At 33.8% G+C, this 15647-nt stretch overlaps 1 protein-coding gene across 1 annotated transcript; it reads left to right on the forward strand.

Moving 5' to 3' along the window:
• The first annotated feature begins 207 nt into the window (after positions 1-207).
• On the forward strand, positions 208-13180 carry LOC106691172 (transcription factor JunB). The gene is made up of 3 exons (XM_014436854.2): positions 208-346; positions 419-865; positions 12907-13180. Exons 2-3 carry the CDS (start codon positions 426-428, stop codon positions 13034-13036), a joined length of 570 nt encoding a protein of 189 aa, XP_014292340.1. The 5' UTR covers positions 208-346; positions 419-425; the 3' UTR covers positions 13037-13180.
• The last annotated feature ends 2467 nt before the right edge of the window (positions 13181-15647 follow it).

Below are 15647 nucleotides of genomic sequence, written 5' to 3' on the forward strand. Positions count from 1 at the left end.
ATTTTGAAAATTTTAATGTTTATGATGTATATCTTGCCCAACATTAAATGAATTAATTATTTGAATCGAATCACTTTAATGGTTAAGTATTATCAGTGGGTAGATAATGTCTCTATCTCAATCAATCTATGATGTTATGAATCATCTTGCTAATTGATACTACCTTATCTTCAGGAGAATTATGTTATAGATAAACCTTTAATAAAAAATTTTGGTAAAGTGTAACCTGATAGGCTGAGATAACGAATAAAGTCTGAGACAGGCAGTACATAACCCAAGCCTGAACCGCAGTGTCTTTACAGCTCTCTTACCATCAATTACCTGATCTCATCGAACCACAGGAGAAGTAACTGTCTTTGAATTAATATGAATATTTACTTTAATAATTAATATCTATTTGACAATTTTTTTTTTTCAGTTTTGCAATGTCTTATAACAACATAGAGGTTCCTTATATTGAAAGCAGAGAGGATCAGAATTACATGCTACTCCCTTATCCAAACACATTTGAAGACTTCTACCCTTATCATCCTCATGAGAGAAGTTTCTCTTGCCCAAAGATGATACCAGATGAATCCTGTACTGCAACTGCAGAGGTGTCCAGTTCGTCAGACGTAAAAACTAGCCAGGCAGACCGTTCGCCACTCGATGAAGACGCAGTTAAGAAACAACTCCGCAGAATCCAGAATCGGGAAGCGGCTTCTAGATGTAGACGGAAGAAAATGGAAAGGATCTCTTTTCTTCGGGAGACCTTGAACAGGATGTATCATCGCTGCCAGGAACTGATGCAAAATATTAATGCCGTCGAAGCTGAAGTAAGGCAGCTGAAGGCTGCATGCTACGGTCAACATTTCGCTTATGGACCGTGAGTAGATTAACATCAAACTATTTAATTAATTAAAAAAAACAAGTTAATATTAACGTTCTTCTTATAATGAATATTAAAGCACTATCTTTTAATACCAATATTTAAAAAAAATCTTATTAATAGATTTTGAATACACATTTGTTAATTAATTACATCAATCTATTTGGTAAATTAAATCTATTGTTGCTTTAAACAACAATGCAGATTGCATGTAATTCGAAAATGAAAAACACTCTCATATTCTCTAACTTCTATTTTATTTTCTATACTTCTGAGTAAAGTATTGTATAAACAGTTCTATAACTACAAAGTATAGGATTCTATGTTACTTATTTCTGAATTTACCACCAATGTGTGGTTCCTTCCCAAGATTTTCAAGTGTATATGAAACATACAACATATTTACTTATTGTATTATTTTATACAGTTGTAAATTGCATTAAATAAATAATAAATAAATGTATGAATTTATAAGGCAGCAATTACGACAAATAATCTCTTCCGAATGAAAAGCATACAAATATATATATTTTTTTAACGTTACTCACCTTACAATAAATAGGTCTTGGAGATCAAAAAGATAGGATATTAAGCACGTTTCTAAAATGTTCTAAGTGGATTAAATGTTTTGAAATTCTTTCTTATTCTACTTTCATCACGTGTTCTAACTGTTTTCCATTTAATATCCTTTGAAAAAAAAAGTTTTGAAGGAAAAGCCTTGTCAATTTCTCCTTGTAAAAAGCATTACCAATTCCGCCATTTCCTAATTTATGCTACTTTGACCACCTTCTCCATACAAATCTCTCTCTCTCTCTCTCTCTCTATTTATATATATATAAGTCAAGTATCGGTGAAAGCCAAATGCCAAAAAAGAGAAGAAGGAATAAGATGTAACACGTGTGAACTGCTGTAACATACTGGCTTTATTAGGTTCGGTACATCTCTTTATATACATACAAAAAATTAAGAAAACATAACACATCAGATAAGTTGAGATGAGGGCACTCCGGATTACTCTTGCGCAGGTGTTTCGGTTAGTGGGATTTTAAGTTGTTCAATATGAACGGTCCTGCTTTTTTTGGGTTCTCTGATGCTCTCAATAGTTACAACATTATGTTCTCTTATTATTATCACCCTGAATGGTCACTCGTATCGCTGTATCTCCTTTCCCCTGTTTGATCCCAACTTTCTATATACAATTGTTCCAATTTTTATCATTCCCTTCCTATCTGTGAGGTTTAAATTCTCCCGAGCTACTCTCCTGGTTTTTTCCCTCTCCAACTTTCCCCGGACTTATTTCCGTACCTTTTTCCTTGTGACATGATTGTTGCTTATCTCGTCACCGTCCGCCGCCGTGCCCTTGTAGCCCCGCCGGATTCCACAAAGCCCGTAAAGGATCTGAAACGGCGAAAACCCCGTAACGGTGAGCACCGAATGATTGTATGCCGCAATTGCCTTTGGCATTGCCACGTCCGGTGCCAGGCCCTTGGTGTGCTTGGTACAATCGAAGGTGATCGCTCAGCGTTCCGTGAAGCCGCTCTATGCCTCCTCTACTTTTGGGGTGTCCTGGTGTGTTGAGGTGCCATATCACATCCAGGTCCTTCATTTCCTTTCGTATCAAAGAGTTGTCAAATTCTCATCCACCATGCGTTCGGGAACTCTGTAGAACTGAAACCACAAGCGGAGAGCTGCCAATACTGCTTCTGAACACCTATCTTGCACTTGGTGCGCCATTGCGGCCTTACTTAAGTAGTCAATCATGGTCACCCATTTGTACCCCTTCCATGTAAATGTGTCGATTTGTAAATCTTTGAGTGGAGCATCTGTGGTAGGTGTCTTCTCCTGTCTTCCTTCAGGCGGATATGTGTCGCACTTAGTGCGTAGACAAACCTCGCAGCTTCCTACAACATCTAATATAGTCTTGCTCATTCCCCACCAAAAGTATCTTCTCTTCAACGCTTGCATAGTCTCATGGATTCCCCGGTGATTTGTCTTTCCCTGTTGATACGCTAAGGTGATTTCTCTTTGTTGTTCTTCTTCCAGAAGGGTTTCCACCATCAATTTACAACAGATGTATGTCCTGTCCATTCCAATCTGTTCATCACGCCATAGCCGCTTGATCTTCTCCCAAACGGTTTCGTTGCCAACATACAGGTGATGTTTTTCTCCAGGCTTCGAAACATTCTTTAAAATTTTACAGATCTGGTCATTCTTCACGCCTGGTTGCGACCAGATTATGCGTCGTTATTTTACGTCTCCCGTACTCACTATGTTTAATTTTGGTCATTCCGGTGGTTTTCGTCTTCCGAATAATTTTTTTCTTCCTGCCATTAATTATTTCCTCCATTTCCTCTATATCTCCTGGTCTTTCTTCTGCCAAACTCTCGTTATTGGAAGATTCTTCCCTACCATCTTCTTCCGCTTTATCTCTGGGCGTCCATTCCCTCATGACACCGGACGGTTCCCCATTTTCTTGTTCCACGGCGTTAGTGGTTATGGCTCGAGACAAACAATCGGCCACCACATTTTCTTTGCCCGGTTTATATATAACCTCCATGTTATATTGTGCTAGAAGCTCCTTCCAGCGAGTTATCCTAGCTGATGATTCCTTTAGATTTCCCACCCACTGGAGTGGTCTATGGTCAGTGTGTATCTTGAACTTTCTGGCGAACACATATGGTCTAATCATGAATTGCCGATTAAAATCTGGAAAAGCTAGTACCGGCTCTTGCTGCAACCTCTCCATGCACCGTCTGATATTGTCCTCCATCATCGGGGTGACGATTATCCTCCTGCCTTTCTTGAGTAGGTTGATGAGCGGAACGAGATACTCCGTCATTTCTGGAACAAACCTCCTGTAATAATTTAGAGTCCTCAACAACCTCCAAATTCCTTTTATGTCACTAGGTACTGCCATTTTCTTGATAGCTGAAACTTGATCCGTGTCTGGTTTAACTCTCTCCCTAGAAATTGTGTGGCCCAGAAATTTTATTTGTTCCTGCCCCAGCGCCGACTTTTCCCCCAACAATTTGAGCCCAAAATGACTTATTCTCTGGAACACACTATTCAAGTGTCGCACGTGTTCAATCTCGTTCTTACTAAACACAAGGAGGTCATCCATGTAAATCTGACAGACGGATTCGTCAATTCCTCTCAGAAACTCGTCCATCAGGCGCTGAAAGGTTATGGGGGCATTTTTGAGGCCAAACGGCATCCTTGTAAACTCATAGTGACCCCTTTCAAAAGTGAATGCCATCTTATGTTGATCATTAGGGTGCATTTTAATTTGATGATACCCAGCCTTCAAGTCCAGTGTGGTGAATACCGTCGCCCCGCCCAGCCTGTCTAAAATGTCTTCAAATCTGGGGATTGGATACTTTTCGTCAATGGTATTCTCGTTCAGCTTCCTGTAATCTATCACCACTCTGTACTTTTCAGTAGTTTCACCTGGCACATTCCTCTTTTTAACCGCCCATAATGGACTATTGTATGGGGATGTACTATCAATAATGATTCCCTGTCGTTTTAAACTTTCGAGTTCCTCCCGGATGTGGTGACGTAGTGCCTGTTGGTATCTCCTTTCCTTTACATATGTTGCCCTCTCCTGCTTCAGTGGGATCCCATGGACAGTCTTCCCGGTAGCTCCGAAGATATCTCCTTCTGTAAAAAAAATATCTTGGTATTCCCTCTTGAGTCGTTGTCTCCAGTCCTCAGCTTAATTGATTGCCCCAATTCGTGCACCCTCATTCCTCTGTTGTTGACGACATTTGTAGGTTTTACCTCCTATCTTAATCTTCCATTTTCCCTTGCTATTCCTAATCCAAGCACCCACCTTCCCTAGCAGGTCACTTCCCACAATTAATTTATATTGTGAGAAATCACCTTAGCGTATCAACAGGGAAAGACAAATCACCGGGGAATCCATGAGACTATGCAAGCGTTGAAGAGAAGATACTTTTGGTGGGGAATGAGCAAGACTATATTAGATGTTGTAGGAAGCTGCGAGGTTTGTCTACGCACTAAGTGCGACACACATCCGCCTAAAGGAAGAGAGGAAAAGATACCTACAACTTGTGCTCCACTCAAAGATTTACAAATCAACACATTTACATGGAAGGGGTACAAACGGGTGACCATGATTGTCCTCTTCAGTAAGGCCGCAATGGTGTACCAGGTGCAAGATAGGTCTTCACAAGCATTATTGGCAGCTCTCCGCTTGTAGTTTCAGTTCTACGGAGTTCCCGAACACATCTCATCGGATGGTGGAAGAGAATTTGACAACTCTTTGATACGAAAGGAAATGAAGGACCTGGATGTCATATGGCACCTCAACACACCAGGACACCCCGGCGATCACCTTCGATTGTACCAGGTAGACCAAGGGCTGGCACCGGACGTGGCAATGCCAAAGGCAGTTGCGGCATACAATGAAGACCACCAGCTGTGGCCCAATAATCCCGTCGGTGCCCCCGAAGTCCAAAAAGAAATTTGAAGTGTGAAAATCCAGTTATGGCGTGTATTGAATGATTATAGGCCGCCACTGCATTTGTCATCGGTTCGTCGGGCTCTAACCCTTTATCTAACTGATAGACCCTAATGTGATCCCCAAGGGTACTGTGCAGTCTCTCAATTCCCGCTCTCCTTTTGGGGTGACCTGGCGTGTTTAGGTGCCATTCCACGCCTAACGCTCTCATTTCCTCCTGGATCACACTGTTGTCAAATTCCCTCCCTGCATCCGATCAAATCCTGTCGGGAATCCCGTAGAACTGAAATCATTGCCTCAACGCTCCCAATTCTGCCTCTGCTGATTTTCCTTAACGAGATTGGACATAGCTACTTTAAAGGTCCATGGCCGCTATCCATTTATAACCCTTCCAGGAGAAAGGTCTGCAAGGGGCGTGTCAGCCGTGGGCGAAGGTCCACCACCCCTAATAGAATCAATACCATGTACCACCCCTAATAAAATCAAAGGCAGAGAAAGATTTACTAAAGAAAGGAGATGCGGGCTCGTTGAAGGTATGTAGGATAATGAGGTGTATCCTGAATCAAATACAGACAGATGAAGAAAGCAAATGGCTCATAGTTAAAGAACGATTAAAGAGATCTTTCGGAGGTGGAAGAAGACATCCTCCAAATGTTAAGGGAGGTTAGAAAACCTCGCCAAACTAGAGGGCAATATGCCGGTTTAATCAAATGACAAAAAAAATCGGAGAAACGGTAAATGTCGAGGAGGCCAATGGGAGAATGGAGTTCATAGCTACAATCCTCAAAGTTCAGTTGGCCAAAGAGACGGAAAGAAAGGAAGGTCTACCGAGAGAGCAATCTTTGTGTAGTGCGCTCAAGAGATGGTTGATTCGAGCGCAACAAAGGATGAATCAAGAATGGAAGTAGAGGAAACTGGATGGTGATCTACAGCCAGCCCACAACAACAAGGGTACCTTGGAAGAAACGGGAATAAAAGGACGGTAAAATAAAAGAGGGAAAAATGGGGCAAATGGTCAAGATTACGGAATTAATGGCAAGAGACCGAAGATTAACAGACGACGTGAGGATCGTTAGTGCCATAGATGTGGAAGGACGGGACATTTAGAGGCTCAGTGCCCACGCATCAGGTGGTTTGATTGCGGAAACTAAGGGCACAGTGCCAGGCCATGCCCTTACAGTTTATGGACTATTTAACATTATTTATTTAGCTTTCTTATAATTTTGTGTCGGTGAGATTTCCTCTTTTAATTGCTCAACTCCAGAAATTGTACTTGCAGTGTAGAATTTTCTTTAGCTTCGTCAACAATCCTTGATAAATATTATATAAACCTTAGAAAATAATACACTAGTTTCTTTTTTTTCTTTATAGTACAATAAACAATATGGTTTACTAATTAGATAATCTATATTTACACACATAATCCTAATTTTTTTTCTTTACAATTAACTAATTATGATCAACATTCTCCTAATATGTTATATTGTGTCTATTTCTATTTTATAGTTTTTGCTTATGAAAAAACAGTAACAATATTTAAGAAAGTAATTCCCTTTGAATTATATTATCACAGATCATTGTATATTCTTTATGGTTTATAATATTTTTTATTTAGACTTATTACTATTATTCCTATATTCGTCGATTTACTCAGGGTTTATTCTATAACTATTGGATAACCGATAAAGATCCCATGTCGATTGACCCACTTTACATTTTATAGGGTTGGGATCCTGTCCTTAGGGCAGCCTAACGTGAGGTTGGCGAAGTTAATGATCCAAGGAATTGCTTCGGAACGGGTTGCTTATATACCCGGGTCGTAAATTGGGGAGAGGGGAGGGAGGTGGCATCCACCGCTCCTGACCATTAATCCGATCCAGGATATTCGACAGCAAACCAGAATATTGTCGCTGGATTCCTTTTTTGTTGCATAAAATATCTCGGATGTTTATTAGACCTTTTGGTTTATATATTTATGAAATTAAGCTTGTGACCTATGTTAATAATAATTTTCTTAAATAGTTATTGTACAATGACCACTGTGGCTAGCCGGCACAGTGGTCACTGTACAATAACCCTCTTGTTTACTACCTATTTTTTATAAAATACAGATAAAAGTAGAAATGTGTCAAGATGTAATTATTCTATTTTCAATTAAATTTAATTTAGTTTAATAGTTTCACGGGTCTTTCACCGATGACCACCAATTTACTGTAACATTAGCAAGGTTCCCCCATCACTATACATAGATGTCGCCTACTAAGCCAAGGTAGCATTATTGTATGCATCATTAGATCATTAGCACTTGTTATAAAAATATTTCTGTGTTTTGTTATACCAATAAAGTATTTCGTGAGTGATAGTCATATTTGGCGCCCGAAGAGGAATTAGATTCGACTAGAGTGAATAAAAAAGTTACTATTCTCAGCCATTTTTCCGTCTCAAGACCACAGGAAGACTCCATCACCTGTACTATCAAAAATACTACAAGGATCTAAGACCTCTGGTAATCAAGAAGACTGATAGCACTGCTCACAAAATTCACCCTTGGAATTTCAAAAGTACGAAGAGTACGAGTTTTCATAGTTGGGCTAATATTATTCGATTGACGAGGGACAAATACGTTTGTATTCGTGAATTTTCTACTCTAATTATTAATTATTCGGAAAAAAATACGATTGACTTTTAATTATTCGTGATTCTTTTACAGGAATAATCTTTTATACGAAAAAAATACACGAATAACCAGACAAGTACATTTGTATTCGTATAATTACATTAAATTGTAGGAAGATAGTAGTATCTCCATACAATTTAATGTATGTAGGATAGATAGAAGATCTTAGAAATACACAAAGAGACACTTAATATGTTTGAAATCAGAAAAGTTCAAATAAATTGATATGCGATGTTAGATAAATCGATAGCATTTTCGATTTCTACTCGTCTGAAAATGTATAATGGGACTCCCATACATTAGAATTACAATGTACAGAATTACAATTGGAAATGGTAAGAAATAAGCGAATTAAAAAAAATTGAATTAATATATTCGATTAAATATTTATTCCACTAATTCTGTTTTCGACAATTTTTTTTATTTGACATAATATTCCAGATGTTCGAGTACAAAAGTATTCGGAATGTTTATTCGTATTTTATAGATTATTTTTAAAAGATCATTCGTGTTAAAAATTCACGAACTTCTAATAAATAAATCTTTCGTCAATCAAATACTTTTTGCTTAAATCTGGTTTAAACTGGATCTCTGGAACTAATTTTTAGAATACTTGAGGTATAATAATTTTGTAAACCATTGTATCTTTTGTTTCATTGTTATTACTATTTTATAAAAAAAAGTTGTTTTTTTTCTTATCCTTCTATAAGTTTTTAATATTTTAAACATCATATGTACATCAGAATATATACTCAATACAAATTAAACAAATGTTCATTTTTTGCCTGAAGGGCATTTTAAGGTAGGTGCTGATCCGCTGTGTGCAGGGGAGCACTGTCGCGCTTACTCGCCGTCTGCGTTGTCGTTAGTGGGAAGGGACCTCTCTATTAGTGTTGAATGATTGGGTTTAGATAGAGACTAAACCCCTTCCTTCGGCGAGCACATCGACCAAGGGAACAGTGCCTTGCCATCCCCAGGTCTTGGTGGAAGGGCAATCTCCAGGAATAGCAACTTATTAAATCGCCGTGAGACATAATGACAAGGTTATACGGACATTATATACACCGAGGAGGGAACATGCATAAATTGCACAAAAATTTTAAAAACAAAACAATAATTACGAGGCAAAGATATACGAATATTATGGAAATCGCAAAAGATCTCGCTGTCACATTTAGAGATTCTCAAACTATCAGCATATCTTTTATCACTACGTGAGTCAAGATTGTCAACATCCGCAAAACACGTATGAATGTAAAAACCAGGATTACTGTGAGACCCAAAATTAATCCGAAAATCGGGTTTATCGTCAATTCCAAAATCAATATAAAAATCAGGATAATTGTCAGTCCCAAAATCATTAATTGGGAAAATTGGGACTAACTTTAATCCCCAAAACAATACCAATATGAGCCACAACCACAATATATAGACGCAATAATGGAGAAATAATAAAATTGGATAAATCAACAGATAAAAGTAAAAATATGATAAACAATGACATAGAATAAAAAAACGATACTGTTAAGCAAATAATAGAAAAATTAGAAAATGAAATAAATTTATTTAACATAAAAGAATTTATTTTCCTATTTTAATAAATATGATTCAAATTCACTAAATCTGACCGAATATCCAAAAATTATAAAAACGAAAGATAGCAAATTGAGGAAAACAAGTCTACTAAAACAAGCGATCGCTTTAACAACTGACAAACATACTTACATATGAAATTAAATAAAGCCCCAACAGTTTAAAAAAGGAGTAAATCGAGAAATATAAAACTGTTAAACAACGAAATAATACGAGAAAGTCAACAACGAAAGATGAGGACGTCTACAGGCTAGTTCATACTTTTGTAGATATGGACAAGATATTTCATGCACATACTTTCAACTACAGGAGACCAAGAATGGACATGAGTATACTTGTGTTTTGCTTACAGATCACACAGGACCAGTTGTTGATCTGGATACTGCGAAATGAGATAGGTCATTGCAATATACAAACCAACAATAACAACAGCAGAAGTTCCCGAGCCATCGCCCTCAACCCTTGGGCACAATCTCTGCCAGTCATTCTCTAGGAAGCTTCATTCTTCATTTTTATAAATGTTCTATTTATCTCATCAGTAATAATTTTTTTATACATATTATTTTTTTAATTTACTTATTTATATTTCGTTCTTTTTATTTATTTATTTGTTACGAGTATTGCTATGATTTAATTCCCTTTATTTTAATCTCTTTGCACGGTATAAAAGCATTTAGAATGCTCACACTTATTGATCATGGCAGCTTATACTACTATTATTAAAAACAATTTTTAATAGGTAAAAAAGAAAGTTTTTATATGTTGCGTTTCTTTTCGGAACTAATATATTAAAAAAATAAAAATTTAAAACAATCTAATCATTTGTTAAAAATAATTAATAAATATCACACTTAGAGTGCAATATTTTATTGAACTCTTATTTCTGAAATATCTGCTTATTTCCTGGATAAAAGATTTGTTTTATCTCGTGCTATGGATTAGTTGACTGCAAATTATTGCGATAGCTTTCGATAATGTATGGTAAACTAAAAATATCTTATTTCTAAAGCTAAGCGTGCTTCTCCACATTTTGTTAAATAAAAAGTTGAAAAGTTATATTTTTCTCGTCTTATTTTACTTATAAGTCTTATGTAAATAAATCAATTTCCTACCTAATAAGTATGTAAAACGGTGAAATCATGAATAAGTTGTCAATATGCTTCTCAGACAGTGTTCCAAATGGTATGAATTTCCAAAATAATCCTGTAACGATTATCAACTATTTATTAAAAATACGAAGAAAATGAAAATAAAATCAATGGATTTTTCTTTTCACTTAGAAGAGATAAGGTCATGAATCAGGGCGTTTCATATCAGGTAAGCCACTTATTCCTATAGAATTACAATAAATAAGATATCATTTCTAAAGAAATATTGCATTAGTAATAAGTCCAAGTTGTTTACTGATAGCGCATTTCATAAATAATCACTCCTTTAATTACTCTTTTTTAATAAATAATATGACTTGTATGTAAGTTAGAACATAACGGTAAGTTATTATTGTTTGGTCCAGTTAAATTTTACGTCTTAAATCACTCCTGTAATGCTAATAGTTCTTACTGATATTTAACGATACATAAGTGGTCATCATTAACTGGTTGAATTTATCACCTATTATCTCATGACATTTGGAGAATTATTATAACCATCCTTGTTTATTGATAATATTTTATTATCTTCTTCATGTTTTGTCTAGTCTGTCAAAGGATTTATTATTTATTGGTACATTCCAGCGTATTTCTTAAGTCAAAAGTGGTGATTAATTTGTTTATTCATGTTCATTTTAGTTACCATTTTTATTTTTTAAATAATCATTCATCGTGATGGAATGATGAATCGTAGAAATAAATAAAATAATTAATTAAATAAAATTTCCAAAACACATATCTGTAACTTAGAGTAACATTGTGTTCATTTTTTTAAACTATTTTTGTTTCACTGAAATGTATAAATTAATATCTTCTAAACCAATTGTAAGGAGAGTTGCATGCTTTTAATGAAACAAAAAGTACACTTTCATTCGGAAAGATAGTGCAGTGCAAATATCATTCTCATAAAGTTAACCAAATTCTAGTATTATGTCCTATACTTCTATTAGTACAAGATCCGGAAAGAAAAAAGGCAGTTATTTCACCCCAATTTTTTATTATTTTAATGAAAACTATATATTATTACTAGTCAAAATTGATGAATTTTCCAAGCGTAGGTAGGGGGAATTAAAATGGCAGGTGTTTCAAAACGTTAAAAAAAAAGTACTTTTTCATTCGGAGCTCTATATCTTTAAAACTACCAACAACGCTAGAAAATCTAAGAGAACATTATTTAAAGTAGAGTAAATTTTCTAAAATATTAGACCTAATAGAACTATTTACGTTGAATAGTTCACGAGATATGTCTTTTTAAAAGCAATATTTCATAAAAAACATGTACTGAAAGATCAATAGTAAGTGAACTTATTTTGAGAAATCTATATCTCAAAAACCATTCGACGTTAAAATGTCTATTTGCACTCAAAGTTAGTTTAATGTACTATTGAGAAGTTCCTGACGTTGAACTTCGTATGAGTAGTAGTTTTCATGTAATTTGCTAAAATAAATTGATTTATAGTTGTTCGGACAATAAGTTTGATATATGAAAAAACATATCTCAGAAACCATTCGAAGTACAGATATCTGCACTCATATTAAAGCTAGTTAAATTTACTATAAAATAGTTTATAACAATTATCTTTGTAGGAGTAGTAGTTTTTATGATATTTGACAAAATAATTCACAAAATGTTCATCTCTAGTTGTTTGGATAAAATGTTTAATTTTTGAAAAAATATATATCAGGAACCTTTATAGTAGTAGTAGTTTTATGATATTCTCAAATAAATATAAATTTTTCAGAAAATGTGTCCGAACAACTAAAAATCAACTTATTTTAGCAAATATCATGAAAACTACTACTCATACAAAGATAGATGTCAGGAACTACTTTATAGACAATTAAAGTAGCTTTAATTTGAGTGCAAATAGACATAATTATAGATTTCTCAAAATAAATTCACTTACTACTGATCTTTGGAGTAACAAAGGAAATGTTACTTGGGGTTTTTTACCTCTTCACATTATGAATTTATTAATAACGCCTGCGTATCGTACAACCATTGAAACGATTAATGAATATGGTCTATTTTTAAACAAGAATAATTAATGTATAATCATATTATATATAATAGGATAATCATATAATAATTTATATATAATATAAATAATCATATTATATATCTTTTTTTTCTCAGGCACCAGCCAATGAAGAATGGAGCTGTGGAAGAACCGCTACCCGATCTTTGCCTATGTGCTGCTGTCACTGATGGAAGTAAGCCAGTAATGGAGAATCATTATCAGCCTGAGAATGGAAATCATTACTAAATTATAATTAGTACTACTATTTGTCAATAATATGGACTAATTAAAACAAATCTTTATAGCATTATGAATCAATTATCTAAATGCATAAATATAATCTGTTGGTTACTCAGATTGATCGGTTCAAATTTTGATATATTTCTTCAAACCTAGATTAATTACTGAAGCTCTTAGAATAAATTATTATAAAACTTTGTTCCAAAATAATCTGAAAATATGATAATATATTAATTATGCAAACATTAAATGATTGTTTTCTGTAATATAATTTTTTAAAATAACTGATCGGACTTGCCTCTTTCAAACTTTTTTTCCCCTTGTTTATATCCCCTTGATTTTCTATTTCATAATAATACGTAATAGATTTAATAGATAATACATTTCTTTAGTAAATTTATTAGATACGACTATAGAATTATATTGTCAAACAATATGAGCATTATATTTAAAATTGGTTTAAAAAAACATAATAGTACTTCTTAATGGAATACTAATTTTAGGTATAACCTATTGTAATATGACATGAGGCAGTGTTGGACAAAAAGTAATTTAAATTACTTGCCAATTATTGAAATTTGAAATTAGAATTACGAGTAATTTTGGTAGTTAATTTTTACAATTTTATGAACCACAGTAATTGTAATTGTGTCCCACAATTATAATTTTCAGTTGAGCTAAACTAATTGGAATCACTAATTACAACTAAATATAACTGAAGTTACTTTTTTCCAACGCTGATTTGCTGTAATGAAGTTTTGGCTTAATATAGATGAGTCAAAGTTTTGCATATCTTGTGTAAGTTATTTTCTCATTTGAGATTTAGTTGAACTTATTGACCTTTGAGTTCTAAGTAATATTCTGTTCAAAAATACAAAGGACATATTTTAGAACTTCTTTCATTAAAATTTATACTGGGAGCTGTAATAAACTTTTTTTTTTCTCAGAAACACTAATTCAAATATTTCATTAGTGAACAAGCAAACGGTTTTCAGAAATATTACGGAATACATTATACTTCGTAACTGTTTTAATTTTATTTCAATGAATAAGTCTATGACATTTCACAAACCCTAAGTGATTAAGAGAAATGGAGATTTTACGTTAAAAAATTCCATACATTAAAGAAATTGGAATTGTATAAAATAATAAAGCAATTTTACTTTTAAGTTCTAACATTAAAATACGGCACAAATTAATATATTAAAACAATTAGTGAATTGATATAATAATATAATAGTCAAATTATAAACTTCTCAGCCGTCTAAGACTTTTGAGTGAAGCAGAATGTCTGTGGCGTCAATTCATGTAAGAAAATCCGTTGATAAATTTCTAAACGTTATCTGTAACCTCATAAAAAATCTGAAGATAATGAAATCAAGAACAAAAAAAAAAAAAAAGACTAGAGTTATAATGAAAATCGGTGGGCTAGTAGTTATTTTAGTTAGTTATCTAATCAATATCCAATTATATAATTTTAAAATTATGATCAATTAGATACATTGTTAGCAGAATGATATATATAGATAATTATATATTTGAAATATATTACTGTTTTTCGATATTTTCTGAAATCGTTTTCAGTATAATACGCTTCGACCCATATTTGAGGTTTACCTATATTTGTATTTTATCTAGGAAAATTTAAGTTCCAACATCCTCGGGAATTTTAAATTACTTCATAGTTTTATGTTATTATTTTACATTTGTATACATATTTATGATAAGGGATAACTCATGCACTTATCAAAACTCATTTTGGGGTGAGAAAATGCATTAAATTCAAAATGGAATTAGGGATGATACTTATATTCATGGCATGATTAAAATGAGAGTAGAGAGCAAAAACTAAGGTGATGTACGTAGAATTGAAACTACAAAATATTTAGAATTACTTAGAATTGAACCTGTGAGAATGAAAGTGATGTACCATTTTCCGTTCATTGTAATGAATTGGATATTTTGTTACTACATTTAAATGATTTCTATGTATTATACATATATTATTTAAGCTAACAGCATATACTTAGTATTTGAGAAAACCAATCTAATTAGGTATGTTTAATTAGAAAAAAGGTATCTGGTTGTCAAAAATGGTTCTAAATAATTATATGATTTATGACGGATATATACCTTAGTTGTACTTAATTACAGAAAATTTGCCTCTGTTTGAGGATATATATTAAGTTTGGAGATTGATTTATCATTGGTAGTTATTTTTTTTCTCCATATTACTGAAATTAGGGGTCGAGCCATGCATACCTGACCGAGCTGGAAGATTGCATCATCATAGATACAAGACAAAGTTGATAGGCAACAAAAATAAAATATATTAATAATGAGGATGATTGAAATTATACATAATTATTGAGCTAAATAATTTATGAATTTTGAGACATAAAAACAACCAATGACTAAATTCCAAAATCAGAACAAAAATCTAAAACATTGAAATGGTGGTCTTCGAAAACGACGATGGACAAATACGTCGCTAAGGTATAAAAAATAAATTAGTATATGAGTATGAATAAAACCTCTAATTACGTGTATACAACCTTTTTTTTCGGCGTTTCTTCTTGATTTCAGGTTGAGCATCAGTGTTGATTATAATAATATT

The sequence above is a fragment of the Halyomorpha halys genome, unplaced genomic scaffold, assembly GCF_000696795.3.
Source record: "Halyomorpha halys isolate HHAL.00 unplaced genomic scaffold, Hhal_1.1 Scaffold2130.1, whole genome shotgun sequence".
In the NCBI taxonomy this organism is placed as follows: domain Eukaryota; kingdom Metazoa; phylum Arthropoda; class Insecta; order Hemiptera; family Pentatomidae; genus Halyomorpha; species Halyomorpha halys.